Source organism: Onychostoma macrolepis, chromosome 05, assembly GCF_012432095.1.
Source record: "Onychostoma macrolepis isolate SWU-2019 chromosome 05, ASM1243209v1, whole genome shotgun sequence".
Taxonomy (NCBI): Eukaryota; Metazoa; Chordata; class Actinopteri; order Cypriniformes; family Cyprinidae; genus Onychostoma; species Onychostoma macrolepis.
This window is the reverse complement of record NC_081159.1, coordinates 25,975,861-25,998,837: the sequence shown is the minus strand read 5'-3', so window position 1 is coordinate 25,998,837 and position 22,977 is coordinate 25,975,861. Positions and strand designations below refer to the sequence as shown.

The following is a 22,977-nucleotide window of genomic DNA, read 5'->3' as shown; positions in this document are numbered from 1 at the left end:
GAGATGGGCTGTGAGGGCATTTGTTGTTTATCTGTTTTAAGATTCAGAATAGCAGTGTGTGCCGCAGTGCCTGGGCAGAGCATTAGCTCTGGTGTTATTGAGTGGGTTTGCTTGGCCGCCCGGGCCATTGAACTTTGGAGGCTAATTCAAGATGAGCCCTTCAAGCTGAGACAACATGAGTCCTGACAGTTCAATAAAACGCTCTGTGCAGTGGAATAAAAAAAAAAAGCGTCATACAGAAGGCAAAGGTTACAGGACCCAGTAACATCTTTTTTGCTTATCTTATTCAAAAGGTAGTCACGGGTATCTTTTGTAACAGGGCTTATTTGCCTAGAGCTGAAGCTTTTACTTCTGGATAGGGACGCCAGAACAGATGGGTACATGCATGGCTCTGAGAATGACATTATATGCTGCACGCATGGAAATGACTTTTAATATCATGTTTGCCGCAGGTTCTGTATACAGTCTGGTCATAAAACACTCTCATATGACCAGCGACGTGTATCTTTTGAAATTTTTGCATACATTTCAGTGGTATAGTTAGTTGTGTGTGTGTGTGTAATGAACATCTACATTGTTTTGTGTATTATATGAGAGTGTTGAATGATGAGACCCTGTGGGGCTTTGTGTTGGGGAGCAGGAAGCTGTAAACAGTCTGTCCCAGCTGATCTCTACTCTCAAGGCTCTGATAGTCACACTGGCCATCTGAGAACACACGTTCCCATTCCATTTCACTGCTTATCCAGAATCCTCACTGCACACATTTCCAATACAGCAAACACATTTAGACATGAATAACCATGTATAGAACACAGAAGCTTTAATTAGATGAGTCACATACCTTGATTCCAGTACAAGTGCAGTCAATGCCTGAATAATGCGTATAATGTGTAATAACAGCAAATATCATTTTATTATCTCCTGCCTTTAAAGATGATGTGAGTAATTTTTTCTCCTATCAAAGGTTAATTGTAAAGCATAAATATGAAATGGATAGTTCCGGTACTCGATACTTATTGAACTTGAACTGAAAATTCAAGAATTTCTATGAAATAAATAATGATTTTTTTTTTTTTACAAAATAACATTTTACTTTGGAACGCACCGGTTTGAAAATTATATTACAGATAATTAATACAGAAAATAAATGAATACTGATTAAAACAAAAACTAATACAGATAAGCTGATAATTAATTATATAAATGTTAAATAAATAATTTAATTACATATATTTGTTAATTATTATAAATTTGATAATCGAAAATTTGATGATATTAAGAATTGAATACATTTTGTCAAAATAAATTAATACTAAATAATAAGTTAATCATTTTAAATGCTAAAAATTCATTTAGATATAGATAATGTTTTAAGATTTCCTAAAGATCCTAAACATTTAACAGTGTTAAAATTATTACTATTTCTAAGATTAACTTTAAGTAAGCTTTGACAACCAAAAAAAAAAAAAATCCATATCAGTCAATACCAATAAATCTGTAATACTGACTGATGACTAATATTGTACCAATATATTGTGCATTCCTAATTTAATTTAGTTAAGCACCCTTTCACTGTGTCTACAATATAGCTTGGTTTCTTGTACATTGTTGCCTAAATTTAGCAGAGCCGGAATGCTGTATTTGCCAATTAGCATTCAGGACTGGAAGTCTCCATTTTATACAGATATTTTAAGTGTGAAAACATTCTGTTTGTTGGAAGCTATCTGTCATATTACATTATATCATCAGCTTCTGCTTCAAGCTGTAGGCAGTATGTTTGTCTTTAACCATGTATAGTCGGCCTTCACATGATACCATCAACAAGATAAAAGTGCATCTGCTTAACTGTGTGATGGCAGTCTGGATGATGGAGGGTTACAGGGGGTGCTTTTTGGATTAAACACAGCTGGCGGGTTTGTTGAGCTGAAGGCGTCTCAATGGGCGGCACTATCCTGACCTCGCCCCTGCCACTCCTCTGGAACCACACAAGGTGCCAGGGCAGATTAGTGGCTGCCGGCTGGCACGTAAAAAGTACTTTCAGCTGGCCCCAGCTGGCTAGTGACGCCCACAGTCCTTAACTGCTTTTGACTTAAAATTATCCATCCAAGTTTATTAGAAGCCCCAGGAGCATCTGGGTCAAGACTGAGCTCACATCAACAGAAGTGGCACAGCAGGAACACATTTATGAGACTGTAGAGTGCACTAGAAACCAGACAGGACATGTTCAACACTGCAGACTACTGCTGCTTTTGTTGTGTGCCGCCTGCACCTATTGATAGTAACAATAGTGACTATTTTATTTATTTAGATCTTTTAAAGCATACAATAGTTTTCTGTGATGAGCAGACCGAAATGTAAAGGTGTAATTTCCACTAGCAATGCCAAATAGCATTGCAAAAATAATGACTGTTACCAACAGGTTTCCCAATCACTCCCCCTGTGCCAGTTGTCAAACCAACACACCACCTGAACTTACTGAACTTGTTTGAGCCAATGTTGCGCTTTCTGGCTGATCGGGATGCAAACAGAGCAATATATTGATGCTGCCACATAGTGATTTACTTATAGTTCAATAATGACAAGTCTCAATATTGATTTAACAGCAATTTATCGATAAGAATAGAGTTAAGATAGAATTTATCCTGGCGGACTAGATCTGCTATGCTGTTGCTGCTGAAGGTAAAGTAGGGAGAACCTCATGGCAGATCTAGACAGGAGGTGCTGGGGAGGTGGAGGGCTAAAAAAAAATTCCATGGCATGCAGTACTTAGCTGGACCAGATTGGGTTGTGTAGATAGGAAAGATAGATCAATTGGACAGTTGCACGGCTGACCTATTATGCAGAACTGATATTTGTACTACATATTAAGATGGAATAGGAGAAAGCATTTTAGCATAAAAAATAAATAAAATTACGAAAAAAAACTATAAAATCTTCTATGCTATAAAAAATGAGGTTACCTGATTCTGTACACCTACATTTAGGACAAGCAAGGAAATGTTTCATTTGAACATGAAAAGTGCTCTCTGTACCTTCCCCTCACTGCTGTTATCCTCTCTGCACTTACACCATATGTCAGGCTTTTTTCTGTAGTATGATTCAGAGGGGGGTTCTCTCTCTCTCTCTCTCTCTCTCACTGAATAGCAGTACCTTTAAAAAAGAAATGAAGTGGGCAAGCAGAGTTTTCCCGCAGAATATCCAATAGGCTACTGGGGAGAGAGAGCCATCTCCTCCGATCAATTCTCCATATTGATGGTATGGATAAGAGGGGGAGCTGTCTAGCAAGCCTACATATTTTATTACACAGATATCCCCCACTATGATGAATCTCTAGTCTTGGATAGACTGCAGCTCCCGACCTCCATTTGAGGGAGATTACGTTCTCTGATTACAGTGTCAGCTGCCTTAGACCCCTAGATAAATCATAGATGGTACCCCAAAGCAAAGCTTCGGCTATCTATTACAGTAAATAATTTATTATTAAAGACTACTGAGTGTATATATGAAAAGTGTTGGCAGACCAGTAGGAGTAGTAGAGAAAAAAATTTGGGTGCTGTAATAAAATTTCTTGAACTTGAAGATTTAAAAATACGTGTGTTGTGTTCATTAGTGTGTCTGTTTGTGTGCTTAGAAAAAGAAGACAGAATGCAGTGAATAACAACTGCTTCTTTGGGAGAAAAAAAAACAATGCCTCAGGAAAAAAGCTGTCAGACCCAGTTCCTATGGGTTGTTATTTTAGGAAACATGTTGCGAGTCTTTTGCTATTAAAAATACTTTTGAATGCATGATTTTCATGTTTTACTTGATGCCTTTGATAGTAAATCAGGATGACACTTTAACCCTTTCTAGTGTTAATTGGTTTGAAAGAAAAATAATAAAATACGCCTGTCAATTATGTGTTAATTTAATACAATTATTATATACAAATAATGTGAAGCATGTGGTAAAATAGCAATATTGCATTTAACCCTTTACCCATGCAGTGCCACAGGCTACTTGGCATTGCAAACCACACTTATAAAATGATTGTGGAGCCGTTCATGGATGCATCCTTGGTTAAAAACAGCTGAACGTAGCGCAATGAATGTAGTCTCGAAACACATTTATAACAAACAGTAGCATCTTAAAAGTGTGTTGCTCATGGTGTGAGATGCTGAAAAAAAATGTCCTAAGTCCTTTCAGTCCCCATCTGATTCCACATTTTGGTGATGCAATGCTGCACAGACTATTAGGTAGTAGTCTGCTATGGAGCCAACATTAATTTGGGTGGCTTTTCTTGGCAAATATTGGTATGTGATTAATTTTGATTTACTCAAATAAAAGTTTTAATTTACAGCCCCACTTCAAACTGACATCCACTTGCAGTTGCCCGTGAAGAGCTTTTGCATTGTGCAGCCTCTCCAGAGAATGCAGTGAAAGCAATCAAATCTCTCTTTGCTCTCCTCAACAGGTGTCCATGAACTGTGACTATGTATTTGTGAATGGAAAAGAGACGCGTGGCTCCATGAACGCTCGGGTGATTTTCAGCTATGAGCACCTGAGTGCCCCTCTTGAGCTCACAGTCTGGGTGCCCAAACTACCCCTTAAAGTGGAGCTCTCAGACAACAGACTGAGCTTCATCAAGGGCTGGAGGGTGCCCATCTTACCCGACCGCAGGTAAGACACATCAGTGATCTAAGTGCATGAAAATACTTGCACTCTCACTGCTTTTTATACACATTGATTTCCCTGGTAGCACTTCTAATGCATGTTTTCTTTTATTTTGTTGCTTGTTTATTTCGATCTTCCTAATACTTGTGGGTCTTATGAGGGTGATAAAACGGTGTTATAGTTTAATTAGTGGAGCTGTTAAAAGATTTAAAGCTGGGTCACTAAGGGCTGTATTAGTTACAATATGGCTATAGAACTGATGCCGCATGAGACCCGAATGTCATTCTTCATACAGCCCATTTACTGTGATTTTGACAAATTGAAGCAGCGGTGTTGTCACACCGTGCACAGCAGAATATCAGCACAGGCATTTTTCATGAGGAACCTCTCCAGAATTAATCATGATGGAAAATATTCTGGTAACTCACTAGTATCATTATTGCTCCCTTACAGAGGTCTTTCTTTTTTGATGTAAATCTCTAATTAAATTCATTCAAATGGGCCATTAAAATGGAAATATGATCTGATTCGGTTATGCTAATCCAATTTGGGAGCAAATCGTCAATCTATATCTAGCCTTCATGTAGGGCTGGCGGTTTGACGCATGTACCATGCAACGGAAGAAAAAAGTCAACCATTAGAATTTCAGCAGTAGAGATTTGTCTTTGTCATATTGGTTTCTAAGCAACATTGGAACATATAAAAATATTTTCGTCAACTATACGGTATGTGTGCATTTAGCTTGCTAGATTAAGTATAGATAGTGCATTAAGGTTAACTGTTATCAAGCCCTATGCAAAGAGTCTCAGTGCTGTGATATTTCAGCATTTTTCCCTGTTTTATATGGACAACACACACACAATACAAGTATGTTGTTACATTTGCATTTGACCTCAATTTGAGTGCCTTTGATTTAGCTTCCTCCCAGGACCCGAGATCTCCAAGGCTTTGTTCACACATACAATCTCTGTGTGATCAGCTCAAAATCTGATTTGTTTTCCAGTTCCAATCTTTATCCCAGTGTCTGCACTGGCATTTTGCAAGTGAAGAAATCAGATCTGGTAAATTCATCTGGTTACTGCAGTAAAGATTTAAGAGTCAGCAAGGCACCAAAAGACATAAGACAATAGCTGTCACTGTGGAAGGGAAGAGAAGATAAGAAAACTGAACATTTGGTCTCTGCTCATATTCATCCTGATATCACAGTGCTGAGTTATGGTGCATAAGACTTAACAGGGTACCAGCTAATGCTGATTAATCTCTTGATTTCTTTCAGTTCCTTTTTAAATAGAATAACTATAAAATAACATTTTTCTGAAAATAATGTGTGTAATCTCTGCAAGCTTATACATTTGTGTGGATGACACTAATAGCAGACTAGTCTGTTTTTACAAAATAATTAGTTTTTAAGAGACTCTAATAAAATTAAAGTGAACATGAAACTGAAATTGTGTAAAACATACACACATGCGTGCGCATAAATCACCTTTATGTTGTAATACCTATGTCATACCCATGTCATTATACAAATTTGTGCTCTTATAAACCACATAAACATCCACACACACACACACAAATGTTGAATTACGCGAATTATCCATAGGCTTAATGGTTTTTATTGTGTACAAACTGTATGTTCTATCCCCTTACTTACCCTAAGCCTACGCCTAAATTACCCATCGCACAAAACTTTCTGCATTTTTAGATTTTCAAAACACACAGTTTATTATGTTTTTTAAGCCATTTGGTTTGACCACAAACTTTTGAAAGTATAGTATTTGTAAAATAAGCTAGGTCAGTTTTTATTTCATGCCGACTTTAATGAGAACGCTAAGAAATATCCAGTATATTATGAGTTAAAGAGACACATTTCTTGTTTGTGCGGATAAAGGCCATTGAAGCCTTCCTGATGGATCTGGGGAAAGGAGAAAAGAAAGGAAACTGTGTGAGGCAACACATCAAAGGCATTTCTGTACTGTTTACACATGCATATTCTGTGTATAAAACGCTCATTCGTTCAGCCATTCATAGTAAATTTCACATGTAAGCATGTAAGCAGAAAGGAGCGAATTCAGATACAGCGGTTCAGTGTTTTGTGTGTGAAATTTCTTACATCTCAAATTAAAAATTTTTGTTTTAATTTTGAAATCTGATCTAACCATTCACACTGAAACTTATGATCAAACAACTACCCAGATTGGAATACACCACAGAATCCGCTGCCTGTTTGAACAATCCCTTATTCTTATTTCCTTTTCTTTAGTTCTTTCCTCCTCTGCTCTGTCCATTTCATTCCACTACATCGCCCAATGTTGAGACGTGTCAGTGGGCAGGTTTCTTGCATTGGCCTTCTATACAGATTGATCGATATAGCTCACTAAACTGGTGAAACAATGATGTGTCTGCAAAACTGGACACTGATTTTTATTGGATGAGTGGGTTCCCTTGCATGAAATCTCCAGTTCTCCTGACATCCTAATGAGTTCAAGCAAAGCTCCACATCTGAGGTGTGTTCTCCTGCTCTGAAACTCATATTAACCTGTATGAAGAGACAAGAGAGTGCAACTGTCCTCAAGAACACAGAGTGCTTCTATCTGCCAGGTTTAGCCCTCTTCAACTGATGCAAGAGCCTCTTGTTTTTCACCTCCATGGCAACAGGAGCCTGTGTTTAACTCAGAAGAGAGCAAAGTGCTGATCAACAATTGCTTTCTACTTTCATGGGTCTTCTCCTTCTGCATTTGTGTGCCTGTCAATCTTTCGTCGTTGCTGAGAAGTAGCAGTGTGTCTCCTTACATGATAACGCAATGCTTTACATTCAGCTCAATTTAGGCTAATCGATAGGCAGGACATGCTTTGTCAGTCAGAGGCAGACAGCTGTCTCTACAACTCCAGTTATCTGATTAATTAGTTGTGTGTGTAGAATGGATGAAGGGGCATTCAGCTTTGAAGATCCACCCCAGCACTTACCCTGCTTCCTCTCACTTACTTCACATGGTGTCATGCTGCTGAGGGAGCAGATGAGATAGATTGAATGTGATGGTATGTGTGAGGCATGCAAGAGTCACTGATGCAAAACCTCCTTGAAACAGGTCTCCAGATGATGCACTTTCTGATGCTGGAAGTTCGAACAAACTTTGTGGGGGGAATTCACTAAAAATGGAGTGTTGTTTTGCACGCATTGTCTATTATTTTAACACCCAATGCACTTATGAAATGCAAATTTATTAGGTAATGACACAAACATGCCAAAAAAATCTGTGATAAACACATTTTCAATCTTGGAAGCCGGTACAGTACTATTAATAGCATCATCGACTGTTTAGAAAGTGCTCTGATCTGTGCAATGTGTCTGAATATATGTATTATATATGCTCTTCTGCATCGTTTGGAAATCATTGGGTAAATAACTTGCAATACATCTATGGAAAATGTATACCAACACCCAATTAAACAAAAAAATAATTAATTTTTTTTGTTTGTTTGTTTTTTGCTTTATGCCATGATCATTTGGGATGCTGGATCAGCAAATTGGATTGAAGACCGATCATTTTTGTTCATCTCATCCTTTATCGTTTGCTTACTCAACCTTATTCCAAAGGGGAAAAAAACTGTCCTCATAATCTTTCATTAAAATGTAATAACTTGCTCCACCTTTGAAATAACTTTTCTCTTCATCAATCTAATCATTTACAAATTGATGTTAAAGTATTACAGAACAGTAAAATCAAAATGCTTAAATCTACTCCAGTTTTTGTTTTTTTTCTAAACTGACTGTGCAGGTTGCCTTCTAAACTGAAGTTTGAATTCAACATGTTTACAAAAAAAGGCAAATGTTCAGATCATCTATGTCTAGCCTCATTTCACTATATAAGTTGTCATTTAAAGTTCACCAAACTTGAATGCAAACTTAATAAACAGTGAAAGACAAAAATTAATACCACATGCCGGTGTGCCTGTTCTTCCACATTATCATTCTTATGAATGGAAGTTAATTGAACATAAATTCTAGTGTGAATTTCTTATCTATAGTAACTCATAATGACCTCTCACTCATCTCCTCAGAACGGCCAGAGACAGCGATGATGATGATGAAGATGACCGTAAAGTGAGCAGAGGATGTACGCTGCAGTACCAGAGAGCCCAGGTTAAGGTTCTGACCCAGTTCCACACAACCTCTAGTGAAGGCACAAACCAGATGATCACTATGTTGGGTCCTGACTGGCAAGTGGATGTGACAGAACTGGTGCAAGACTCTCTGAAGGTGGTGGATGCCAGGGTGGCTGAGCTGGTGGACAGGACGGTGCTCGTGGCCAACGAGCTTGGATCATCCACTCTGAAGGTAGAATACAAAAAAAAAAACAGATTCTATAAACACAAGATTGATGGATTAATGAGGGGATAGGTGTATGGATGAAAAATGTGTTTTGGTGAGCTCTCAAAACCATATAACAATGCAATTATAACCTACAATTACATTTCGCTGTATTACGTTCTCTTCATCCAATATTATTGGACACTGGTCCTTACTCATGGTTTTATACCTGTCAAAACGTAATGCAAAGTGTCTTAGGGATAATTATTCAATCCCTTTTACTGTCTCATATATTCAAGTACAAACTTTACTTTCACTGACTTCTTTGGTGTTATGCTTTGTACACCTGCTGGGGGACTTGTTTTATTTTTTGCATTATTAAATTTTTGTGTTTTATTTTTTCCTTTTGATTTTTGTTTTGTTTTGTTTGTTTTGTTTGCTGGAACTATAAATAGGTTTGAAGACTGATAATTTCTGCTCATCTCATCCTTTCTCTTTTATTTTGTGACAACAATTGCTCTTAGTCCAGAGTCAACATAGCTAACTGTTTTTAAATAGACAAAATTGTAATTATATAAATTTAGTTTACAGATAAAATCAATAAGGCTGTCTGTTTAAAATTCTTTGAATTTTTCAAGTTAGCTCTGCTGCCTGTCCTTATCCTTTAATGCCTCTTTAGAAACCTATTCATATGCATATTTAGTCCCAGTAGGCTATTCAGAAACTGGGATGTTTGGAAAGAGAATTATCTGTGTGGTATAAAATTCAATGGTGTTAAATTGGGGGAATCATTCTTGAAAGTTTTCTCTCCATTGAATCAGCACACAATCAGTTCATTGTGTCCAAACAGAGGGAGTTTTGATTGTTCATGACAGCTTGATCACACCTCTCCAAAAGTGTTGTCTGTTGTTTGGCTTCAGAAAGTGTCTGTTTTTCTCCATAAACAAATTTGAGCATAAAAGAAAAAGTTTGGTAATTAAACTAGGGGAAACTGCAAAGGTCATTAATAATTAATGGCCAATGTAGAATTGGAATGTTTTCACTGAATGTGAGCTGAAAATAAACGGAACTGAGCACAGAGCCTCATTTCACCCTTACCAAAACAAAAAAAGCAAAGGCAAAGAGAAAGGTATGAATAATGTTGTTTATAACTCACACCAGGGCTTTTTTAGCTTATTTGGTGGGTCTTTGATCTTCATCTGCCATAACGTTCATCCTCCACCCGTCTATGACCTGAGCACAAAGACGCACAACTTTTGAGCTTTGAACGTCTCTCACGACACATTGTTTTGAGGATCTTATGAACAGCAAAATGTATTGTTGACCCATTCTCAGCATTGACTGAGCTGTAATGTAATATAGTGAACCCATGTACGTATTTCCTATGACTTAATTGGCTTTCCAGGTCTACCAAGTACAGTAATTAGGTTTTGGGGGAATAGGCAGACCCTTTTTAGCCTTTGAACACACTCTATTCAAGCATCCAAAGCTCTGGTTATAATGCAAACATCAAAAGCTGGTATATCAGCAAGTATAATAAAACTAATTGCAACCGCCTGGACACCAAACAAATGAGCCATTCTGGAAAGAATTTGTTTTTAGTTCCCCCTTTTCTATCTGTCATTCCTTTTCTCTCCTTCAAATGCGCTGCATCTTTGAAGCCTGCCTTGAACGCAGGAAATAAAAAATGCAGGAACAAAACAGTTCAGTTCAATTATACATTCATCTGGTTTTCCCCCTGGTCTACATCCCCTTTCCAGCCGGAGGAAAGGAGATGGGATTGTATAGGACTGGATGGTCAATGAACTGTAACAGCCTGCAAAACATTAGTGCATTGGGACACAAACAATGTGCATCTGGGACATATGGGTCGCAAGTCTAGGCTGGATCAGGAAAAGCCTGGGTTCAGCTCCCTGGCGCCCACCGCATGCCAAGAGAGCACCGTGTGCTTCAGCGAGTGAAAACTGGAAAATGGTTGGATGGGATTTTTATGCCAAAAGATGGCTGAGAATGGCCACTTCACAGGTGAAGTATAATCAGCAGCATGGCTAGTTCATAAACCTACATCAGCGTTGAGGGCTTTTAGCTGGAGATGGGTAATTTTGAAGAGGCAAGTAATACAGGTTGGATGAAAATGTTTGCTGCGGAGCTTGGAAATTTTTGAACACCATTAAATGTCATTATGGACTTTATTGGGCTAAATTATCAAGAGAAAAATTAGCTTTGCTCCCTCCTGTGTGGTTAAGTGTAACCAGCTCTGCTGTGATTTAGCCAATTATATGAAGGTAATATTTTTGTTCTTTGTTTGGAATAGCTGTAATTGAAAATAAAGATAATGAACTATAATTTTGACGTTTACGGATGGTGTCAAAGCGAAAAGAACTTCAGTTTCTGTCAACATCTTTTAGTGTTCTTTACTAGTCATAATTCTTTAAACTTCTGTTTGTCATGGAGAGACTGAAGAGTCAGCTACTGGCAATGGTTCAGTCTGTTTTAAAATGCATCCAAGCTCTATGTACTTCTCCCTCTGATTATGTCTTTCTTGAGGCAAAAAACACTCCACGTAGGCTGACTTGTTCTTGTCTTGCAAAATGCAAGTTCAAGTTAATCTTCCTGAATTATGAAAAGTGAAAAACCATCCCTATATTGCAGCTTGTTTTATCTAACTTGGTGCTTTGTGGCTCTTGGGATTGCCAGGGTCTCATGGTTCAGCAAAGACACACAGGGGAAAAAATTTGAATCTCTGACCCTCCTAGTCGTGCCGCCCCACTTGACTTTTCACTTGGTAAGTCCCTGGTGACCTTTAATGGTGGTGGGGGGTGCAGAAACTGTGACATAATGGGTTTGAAGTGTCAGATGGAGGATTTATGTGGAGGCCGAGTGCTGGCCATTCTCTGGAGAAAAGGTGTATTTTCCCATGCTTCCTTTACTCAGTGGGCTGTGTCTTGAATATGTGGGATTATCCATTAAATGTTTCTCTTTGTGTCTTCACTCCTCCCCATGGTTTATTCCATTTAGGCTGTCTTTCTTACTGTAAAAATGTGTCATGTTTTGTTGGTTTCAGGTTGAATCTCCACTGGCAGTGGAGGCGGTGCTGGGTGAAACGTTGTTCTCTGTGGTAGACGATAAAATATCCATAGTGGAGCTACGTGTTCATGCCATCTCGGGACTGGCACTTAATCTTCAACCAAGTCCTGGCAACAGCCATACCATGGTTGCCAAGGCAACTGGCCTGCAGACTCTCTCAGCTCTTAAGCAGGTATAGTTGATTGCTTCATTGTTTTTCATATCTTCGACAATAAATTACATGCCATCTTGTTTTCTCTATGGTATTTTATTAAATCCTCTGGTATATTCTTCGATCAGAACTTTTTTATGACAGTCTTAAGTTATGAATGAATGTTTAACCAGACTGAAGACTCTCCTTAAGGTTCTCAAGCAAACTTATTATAGTGGTTTGTTTCTGGTGCAAAGCAGGTTTATTATCATTAACTAAAATGAAAACTAAACCATTAAAAAAAAAAAAAAATACTTGAAGTAAAACAAAGTACATGTCAAGTTACGCTGCCGGAAGGAACACGAAGCCATGGATAATCGAAATAGTCTTTAATTCAGACCAACACAGAGGGTAATATCCCACAGGGAACAGGGGGAAGACACACGTCTTAGACGCGACAAACACTAACTGAACGGACTGGGGCATTTATACACAGGATAACGAGGGACTAAAGAGATACACCTGGGATCAAATTAACAATTAACATGACGGAGAAACTGGGTCAAAGAACACATGGGGAGCAAAACACAACAAAAACAGGTCCATAATCCTGACAGTAAATAACTTAAACTTGTTTTAATTCATAGTTAAAACCAAAATATTATTATTTTTTCTTTTTTGTTTAGTTGAAGCATTAAAATAACTAAAACTACATAAACTAAAATAAATAAAATACTATATATATAATAAAATGCTATATGTATATAGATACGGAACAAAATGAAATTACTTAAACTTTAATTAAAATTAAAGTGAAAACAAAAACTAAATAATAAATATTTAATAAATAAAATTGAATTTAAAACTTAAAAACTATAGTATATCAGTACAACTGATACTAAAATAACACTGGTCTAAATAATTCTACCATCTAATAAACTTGACCAAGATGGTCTTCCAGCTCACCCTGGCCCCCATTTGCTTGCAGACCAGCTAATCAACTCTAAAACCCACATGAACCATCTATAAACCACCTATAAACCATGTAAAACCATCTTTTTTTTTTTTCATTGTTTCATTTTAGCTGAATTTTCCCACTGAAGATGGTAGTACAAAGTCATATATTCTGATTTGAAACCTAGAAATGATCACACTTGTTTTGGCTCAAGCCAAACACATTGAAGAAATTAATTTATACAACATACAACATACAAACTTATATCGTCACTTAACTGTCTAAATATGACAGTATCATTCATCATCATACGCTCTGCAGCTGAGTCCAGAGAAAAGTTCTAACCTTTGGACCCTTCCTCTAATTACGCAAGTGACATTTATGTGAAATTCCTCCTTGTTGCTCAGGATCATTCTGCTCGTGAAGAGTTAAAGTCTGGCTGAGTTTAGCCTCATATTGATGATTCGAGTCTCCATGAAGGTTACACACCATCGGCAAATTAGCCTTAGTTCAGTCTTCCAGCCGGCCCTCACTGCTTTAATAAAGCCTTGTTTGGCATTCAGACATATTCAAATCTCATTTAATATCAGCACACCAAATGAGCAGGCATCTTGCTTAATAAGAAGCCACCGCCACTTCTGTTCTCTGCCGTTCTGGAGTGTCATCAGGGGAGCTTCGTGCGGTTGCTGTATAATCTTTTCAAAGCATTAATTGGAGCACATTCGCTCGCATTTTCCAGCGAGGACCTCGTATGCTGCCGTGCTAATTTATACAATGTCTTGGGCAGGTCACGAAGCCCTGCCGTGAGAGCTCGGGGCCCTTTTTCTTGCTCTGTACTTAGCCTGTGACCAACATCCAACATCAGACGAGGGTGGCTGCTTTTAATTCATGCATTAAAATCCAGCGGTTCTCCCCCGCTCTCTGCTTCACCACCTTTGGTTTTAATTAGCGTAATGTATCAGCCTAAGTGCTTGTGGAGACTGTGCTATAAACATCACTGATGACCCTCCTCCTCCTCCTCCTCCACTGCAGCCTTTCCATCATTTCAGTCCTTCAGTGCACTTACCTACTTCACCTCTGCAGTCACAAAATAATCATAACTTTATGACCATTCTTCCTCCAGTTGCGTTAGATTGGTAACACTTTACAGTTCAATTTGATGGTGTTAGTTAATGCATTAGTTATCGTGAACATTTAAGAACAACAAGCATTTATTAGTCTTTGTTTAAAAGTATGGATATAACATAAAAAAATGTTAAAAGTTTAGTAACACTTTAGTTTAGGGACCAATTCTTACTGTTAACTAACTATTACCTGCAGCTTTTGTCTCAAGAAACTCCTAATTTGCCGCTTATTGATAGTTATTAAGGTAGTTGTTAAGTTTAGATATGGGGACAGAATTAAGGGATCTAAATATGATCATGCAGAATAAGACATTAATATGTGCTTTATAAGTACTAATAAACAGTCAGTATGCTAGTAATATGCATGCCAATAAGCAACTAGTTAATAGTTAAAATAATTCCAAAAGTTAATTATAATTTCTACATATATATTATCAATGTCATGTTTAAGCTAAAATTAGCCTAGATTTAAAAAGTTGCATGGGGTTAATTAATTAATATATTAGGTCACACTTTAGCTTTAGGGCCAGTTCTCACTATTAACTAACAATTAACTACAACTTTTGCCTCAATAAACTCTTAATTACTGCTTATTTATAGTTAGTAAGGTAGTTAAGTTTAGGTATTGGGTAAGATTAAGGGATGTAGAATATGGTTGTGCAAAAAAAGACATTAATGTGTGTTTTATATGTACTAATAAACAGCCAATATGCTAGTAATGTGCATGCTAATAAGCAACTAGTTAATATGAGAATTGGTCCCAAATTAAAGTGTTATCTTGTATTATTAGCTGTTAATTCAAGTATGTTGATAATATATCGAATTATGTTAATTTATACAAACTAATGTCATTTAATCAGTATCTGTAAAGATGAATATTCACCTATATTGATAAATGCTGTCAATGCTGTTCATGATTGCATTAATCTTAACAAATTGAAGCTTCTTACGTAAAGTGTTACTGATTTTCTTGTACTTTCTTTTAGATTTTAGATGCCCCTTTCCTTTGTCTCACCGACAGCCTTAAATAATTGATTTTGCTGTATGCTGGTGTAAGCGATTATTCTGTTTCAAAGTTCCAAGTGTCTTGGATGTTTGAACATTTTACTTCTGTAGTTTGTTACATACAGTGAATCCAAAATTACCTTCAAGATAGGTCTCAGACACTTTTAACTGTTAGAAATTTAATGACATATCCATGTAAAAGTTACAGTGTCATCTCCCAAAGACTGAAGCTTCAAGAATCAAGGGCCATTCGTGATTGATGCCATTTTATTTAGTGGCTAGAGTGATCTCGAAAGGTCCGCGAGGACAACATGTCATCTTCAATGTATTATTCAGATCATGCATATCAAAGACTCTCTTCATCTTGACAAGCAACGTTGACAGAGCCTGAGCCCGAATGTCAGAACAACCTTGAAGTTAGTGACGCGACAGAAGATTTTTTTACAGCCTCACAACAGGCCATTGCTGACTGGAGGCAGATAAATACTTCTCTTCCTGAATATAAAAGCAAAGCAACACTTCATTTCTGACTAAAAGCACTCTGGCAGAGTGGTTTCATTTTGTCTGCCTGCCAACAGGTGTAAGGTGTTGTGCTGTTCTTTTAGCAGAGAGCAAAGCAGGAAGGCAACTGTCAAGCTTAGGCTTGTTATGAGGTGACAAGAACACAAGCGTCACGCCAGTTCTATTTCCCCTCAGAGTGCGTTTCTAACGGTCAAAGCATGCAAGCCCTTCTGATGTTGGCTGCACATTGCTTGCTCAAGACAGTTGTCTTGTATGGACCAGTAAACTCAGGATAATGAATATTTAAAAGAGTTTTTTTGAAAGTCAAAAGATGAAAATGGCAACACTTACAGTATTGATAATATCTTTGTTGGGTTCCACTTTATATTAGGTGGCCTTAACTACTATGTACTTACATTTAAATTAATAATTTGATACAATGCAATTATTGTGTACATACATGTTTTTACATTGCACTTATATTTTAAAAATACCTATGTGTAATTACATCTGTAATTAATTTCGGTAATTAAATTTATAATTACACTGTTGACCCATCCCTTATACCTTAACCCACCCTTAAACCTACCCAAACCACCAAATCTGTCCCTAACCTACCTGTATCCCACCTCAATAGCAGCAAAAGTGTTTTGCAATACAATATGAACACAATAAGTACATTGTACTTATTTTTTGTGATGTAAGTACATAGTAGTTAAGGCCACCTAATATTAAGTGTGACCATTTGTTGTAAAGAGAAAGTTGGGTAACACTTTAAAATAGGGAATTCATTAAGTTTTCCCTGAAAAACTAGGTATGGGGTTGAATTAAGGGATGTAAAATATGGTCATGCAGAATAAGGCATTAATGTGTGCTTCATAAATATTAATAAACAACTAATATGCTAGCAATATGTGTGCTATTAAGCAACTAGTTAGAGTGAGAATAGTGAGAATGGTTTACCGAAAATTGTACAGCATTTTAGCATTTGAAACAGTGTGCTATGTTAACGCTAGCTCTAGGATCCCTTTAATGCAACATCCGAGCTAGCGTTGACATAGAACACCTGGAGCAGCAAGTGGACAATGTATAACACCATAAATTTCTAAATCGTTGTTTTGCTTGAATGTACTATATGTACACCACTGTAATCATGCGGCAACCATCAGTGCCACCCAGCTACAACTTTAGAGGCTACTCAAAATTATTTTGCATCAGTGAGTGCTACTCATGTTTTTTTATTAAAGAGAGTGTAAAGTTGAAGGGATAGTTCACCCAAAACTGAAAATCTGCAGTTAATTTACTCACCTTCAGGTCATCCATGATGTACAGCAGGTGACGTTTTCTCTTCTGTAGAACAGTAAAGAAGATTTTTAGCTGAAACCGTGGTGACTGGTGATTAAAAAAAAAAATGCAAGTTACTGGCTACCCATTTTTGAGAATAAAAAAGCATATCAAAGAAACAAAATTAACACCCCTGGCTCTTGACGATATATTGAGGTCTTACGAAGTGAAATGATCAGTCTGTGCAAGAAACTGACCATTACTTATAACATTATTACCTGTAATCAATAGCCTCAGGCAAACAGTCTGGAGTGATGGCTGGTTCTCGAATAAATCATCCTTTTGAACTGGTTCATTTTAGTAGGCTGCCCTTGACTAAGGATTTTTCTGGTCGACTAGTAGTCATTCATTTGAAGCATTAGTCGACTAATCGCAAGTTCATTAATAAACTATTTAAATCATTACAATGAGCCTTCAATTGCCTACATAGCCTAATAAGCACTCAAGCACACGCATAAAGCTTGAATGTGTCAGGGAAAAACAGTAAGGAGACTACATTAACATTTTAATAATTTGACAAACTACTGCTTTCTTTGTTTTCGGTTTAAAAGATGAAGTCGGCGACACTGACTCGTGATCTCCACAGTAGTGGATGCGCCTGTGCATGTTTCTACGGATTACATAATCTGAGAATTTGTTTTCCATTTGAATTGGTTCATTTGAAAGTAGACATTTCACTCGGTATAGATATATTTTTAATGTCTGTAAGGCAAAGATATACACTGAGTTTCACGCTCAAGTTCACAGAGACCGAGACGGCAGAAAGCGCATCATGTTTGCTTTCGTTATTTTACAAAAGCGTGGCATTGTGAGTGCACACAAATAAACGTAGAGTCTTTACAGATGTATTACTCTTATCTGTATGAGCAAAAATGAGGGAGTAGGCTATTTTAAGAGCAAGTGAGCACACCGGCACCTCCATCTGTCCTGCAGTGAGCGCACTATACACTCCGCACAGACAGCGTACATTTCTCTAGGTTAACATTAGATTGAGCGGCTATGTAAAGTTGCTAATACTTACATATTTCAGATGATAAGCCATATTTGAGGTCAAAGAATGATACTCGAGCGTTTGGATGTCCTGCCCGATGTACTGACTAGCCGTTAACGATCTGTTAGTTACGGACTGCGTGACTTCGCCTGTGGATTTTTTCTTTTTTTTTCTGCGACTAATAAAATTTTGGTCGACTAACGATTAGTCAACTATTAGGGGGCAGCCCTACTTTTTAGTGAACTGGATGAAACAGTTCACCAAAGCAGCTTGAGTCAGCACAGATCTACAGGGATCAAAACTCAATGTTGTTAACTAAAAAACGTTCTTGTTCAGTGTGCAACCCCCTTTAGAGTGCATCACAGGCACCAAAGAATTTGAAGACAGGTTAAAAAATTAACTGTTGTAGGGTGTGTAAGGGTTGAATTCATGCTCACAGTTTCTTTCGTTTTGTGTTTGTAGGAGGCCAGTCTGTCCATCTGGGTTTACTACAGCGACAATTCTGCCGCTCCCCTGAGTATGTATGACCCAAAAGACTACAACCTCAATGCCACCACAGCAGACGATAAGGTGGTTACGGTGGCTCAACAACCTCAACAGCGGTGGCCAGTCATCGTGGCCGAAGGCGAGGGCACAGGAGAAGTAGTGCATGTGGAGATGACCATCAGTGAAACCTGCCAGAAGACTAAACGCAAGAGTGTCATTGCTTCATCTCCTGTGTTCGTCAAAGTTCGCTTTGGACCAGATGAAGACTCTGAGGAGGAAATGGATACAGAGACAGAAATAGACACTAGAATGCCTGCCAACACAAGAAGGCCCGCTATTGATTCCAACGCAGGTGGTGGAGGGTATGAGCCATCTAATGAGCAGCCCGCAAGTGTGCCCATTGATTACACCAATTTTCCCACAATAAGCAATCCGGAGGAACCAACCGAAGAAGACGAGGAGGACGACGAGTTTGTGCACAGTCCCCGTAGCATGACCGACCTGGAGATCGGCATGTATGCTCTCCTTGGGGTGTTTTGTCTCGCCATACTTGTTTTTCTTATAAACTGTATTGTGTTTGTGTTGAAGTATCGCCATAAGCGCATCCCTCCTGAAGGCCAAGCCAACATGGACCATTCCCACCACTGGGTGTTCTTGGGTAACGGGGAACCCCTGCGCACCCAGAGTGATCTCTCGCCTCAAACGGTGGAGAGCCCCAGCAACACCTTGGAGGGGGTACAGACTTGTTGCCACGGGGACCACCACAGCAGCGGCAGCTCCCAGACTAGCGTACAAAGCCAAGTCCACGGCCGAGGAGACGGCAGCTCCGGAGGTTCCACCAAAGACCACGGAGAGGAAGCCAGCTCACCAACCTCCAAACGCAAGCGTGTCAAGTTTACCACCTTCACCCTGCCCACGGAAGATTTACCCTACAACTCCATCCCTATCGCCAACGAAGAGGACATTCAGTGGGTATGCCAAGACATGGGCTTTCAGGACCCAGAGGAACTGCACGACTACATGCGCAGGATAAAGGAAATAGCCTGACCGGGCTATCTGCTTTCTAAAGACGTTCCTTTCTATTTTTCTCTCTTAATTTTCACTCTAGAGGAGGTACCTTTCACAAGAAAAACAACCAAGGCCTAGTGTCCAGTTTTGTTGGGGTTTTCTGCACAGTGCTGTTTCCCTTACACATTGACACTTGTATGAACTAAAAAATATTCATGACGCTGCCAGGGAAGCCAAAGACGAGTCTAAGGGATTCTAGCAAAAATGGCTTTTGCGGTGTGTCTGATTGCTGCTCAGTAGAAGGGGGAGTGTACAATCTTTAAGGGAAACATAGAATTTCAGTTGTGAACACTGATATCAAAATGGATTCCTGAAGTACTCAATCATGCGTGGGTCACCCTACTGTGGATAGGATCTTTCTCAGAGGAATGCCTGGAGTCTTGGCACTGTGTCCATTCTTCTTCTTCTCTTTTTTTAATTCAACAGATTCTTCTCCAACAAAGAGGCCTTTGAAGTGCAGATTCTACTTTTGTCCCAGATTTATGTTTGAGATGGATCATTTTCATGCCATTGTTGATAAACCTGACACAGACACTGTCAGGGACGTTCATGAGAACATGCCATGGATTCTTTCTGTCAGTGTTGGAAATGTTGAATGGTTTTATCCCCCTGCCCCTCTTTTCAGCGTTATCTTGGTTCAACACATGCCTTGGTTGCTGAATTAGCTCTTCGTCTGTCTTTGGTATTTCGTACTCATTCTCATTCTGGATGCCACCTCTGCTTCTCTCACTGTCTTGGTTAAGTCTTAATGCCTTATTAAATGGATCTCAATAGTCACAACCTCGCTCTGTGCTGACACCACATTTGTTCACATTGGTAAGGGCCAAAGCAGGGGCAACTCTACAGAAGTCTGTATCTCAATTAAACGTGTGTCGGCATGGGAAAGGCAGCAGCTTGTACATTGTGGAGTTAGATATCTTCTCCAACATTCCTCTGCATGAATGGAGACTTGGAGGCACAATTAGCGCTATTTTGTTTCTTTTTTACTTTGTATATGTTTGTATTGTGAGAATTATCTAATCATACATAAATGATAATAGAGGACATATCATGTTACCATGCATTACATGCATGTGCCAGACCCTCCCTCCCGTGTACATACCATGTTCAGTACATAACGACTGCTGAAGCTTTACTCTTGATTACTCAGTTAGCCTGAGAAATGAGGGAGGCAGATGCCATATAGGGACTCGGCAGCCAGATACTTGAATTTCAGTGAGGCTCTCTTTTCTCTTTCTCTTTTTCTGTCTCTTTACTGATCTCACCGTGAATTCCCATCCAGGCGGTAATAGAGTTAAGATCTCTGGTAAGGATAAAATGCTATGCAAACACACTGGAGGGGTTGATTATTGTGTTGAAGTAGATCCGCCCCAGATATCAATATAGCACCACGGTTACTTTCTTTAATATACCAAGAAATATCTCAAAACTAGATGTAACATCTGCCACAATGTAAATTGCAGGTTTTGGGATTTGTTTATTTCTTTTTTACTTTTCTTGTTAAAGAAAATGTGGTAGCACAGTAGATCAAGCCTGAAACATTTATTAGTTTAGAAAGGGATAAGCTGGTAATGGGTCTGGAAGCTTTTTTTTTTCTTTTTTTGTGGTGAGGCACAAAAAAATATCTGTATTGCTGCTGACCTATCACAGGTTAGTTTCAGGGTTACAGTCCGCCCCCCAGTTTCTTCAGGACATCTAAATTCACGCACTGTATTAAATGTTTATTTTTCCACTGTGCTGTATTTGAAACATACAGGATTCTCCCATGACTTTGTTTTAATCTTTGTCTTATTAGTCATTTTCCTGTAAACGGGAAGGAACACCTATATTTAGTTTTTTGTTTTATAGATTTTATTATAACATTATTTTTAAAAAAACTCACCCCTAGTTTAATCAGGGGTCCTTTGCACTCCAGATAAAAGTCACAGAGAAATTCTTACTGACACCTCTCCACCTTTGTCCTCTGATTTGTAACCCTCTTCACCTTTTTCTCAAAGGATTCTGATGAGTAAACCCTCAGTCATGACGTGTGATGAAATGATGTAACATGTCGAGGTATTAGGTTTTGATAGACAGTTGGTGTGTTGGTCAGTGGTTTAGTTTGACTCACATTTGACCTTTATGGAGGCTCAGAACTGAATGTAAACTTTTCAACTGTACCTTGATGATCAAAATGAACATAATTTCCACTGTATTATTAAAGTCTTCTCATGGGGTACGTAAGACTCGATATGACTACTAGCAAGTCTCTGGTAGCAGCTCATACACTTTTCTGTTTCCTAAAATTATTTTCCTAAGTGTAACATCACTATCAGGACATTTTTGGTTTCATATTGTTTTCTACTTTAAACTGATGTATGTATGTATATGAAACAGCAGTTGCGATATCTGCGCTTTCATTTTTCTTTCTCAAAAGGAGCTGCTACTAGGCCTTTGCCTTGACCACATGCTGTGTTGTGGTGTAGATTTGAGCTGTACTCTCTGACCTGCTGAAGCACGGTACTGTCAGCCTTGTGCTGCCACACCCTTAATGTACAGAGCACTGTTACAACATCCTGTATCCTCCCTAAAAAACAACTGTTGTATTTCCCTCCTTATATGTAAGTACTAAAGAAAATACAATGCATAAACTTGGTGTTGCGGGGGTTTTTTTTGTTTTGTTTTGTTTTTTGACAATGTACTTTGTATTATAATGCTGTGTCCAAACAATAGTTGTCTAATGAGCCTACTGAGCTGTCTAGACAGCTGCTAATTTATTTATAAAGACTACTGCTGTTTGTTAACAATAATCAACAGACCAAGCAGCTAGTTGTTATTAGACATTCAAATGCATACAAATGCTTAAGAGCAAAGACAGAAATAAAAGAAAATGTATTAAATTATTACTTTTTTTTCATTTCAAAATACTGTACTTGCAGATAATATAATATTAATGAAATAAAAGTTAAGTACACTTTTAAAAAGTGCACTATTGTAATAATTCCAAATTAAAGTTTTATTTTAAAGTATATTTTAAATATGTTAAATTGGTTAACACTTTATTTTAGTGTCCATATTACATTGTTTTGTGTACTTTATTATAGTAATAACAATAAATTAGGCATAACTGCATGTAATTAACTCCAAACAAATATATAGTTACAGTGTAACAAGGACACCTTAAAAATATCAACTTTATCATACACTGGTGTAATTACAAATATGTTTAGCATACAGGTGCCAACTGCTATGTTTTAAATGTTGTGTATTTAAAATTTATTTCAAATGCCTGTCAGTACATTTGGCAATACTAACCATTATTTCAAAGACAATAGAAGTTATTTT

The 22,977-nt window shown here is 38.1% G+C and overlaps 1 protein-coding gene across 3 annotated transcripts in view; it reads left to right on the top strand.

The window, feature by feature from the left end:
- The window catches only part of tmem132e (transmembrane protein 132E), a 331,715-nt gene extending 309,218 nt beyond the window's left edge, over nt 1-22,497 (top strand). For all 3 annotated transcript variants that reach the window (XM_058774620.1, XM_058774621.1, XM_058774619.1), the window contains 4 exons: nt 4,451-4,656; nt 8,713-8,989; nt 12,027-12,221; nt 18,562-22,497. In XM_058774620.1, coding sequence (XP_058630603.1) covers nt 4,451-4,656; nt 8,713-8,989; nt 12,027-12,221; nt 18,562-19,632 — 1,749 coding nt within the window. In that variant the 3' untranslated portion in view covers nt 19,633-22,497. The remainder of the gene's footprint in view (nt 1-4,450; nt 4,657-8,712; nt 8,990-12,026; nt 12,222-18,561) is intronic.
- The last annotated feature ends 480 nt before the right edge of the window (nt 22,498-22,977 follow it).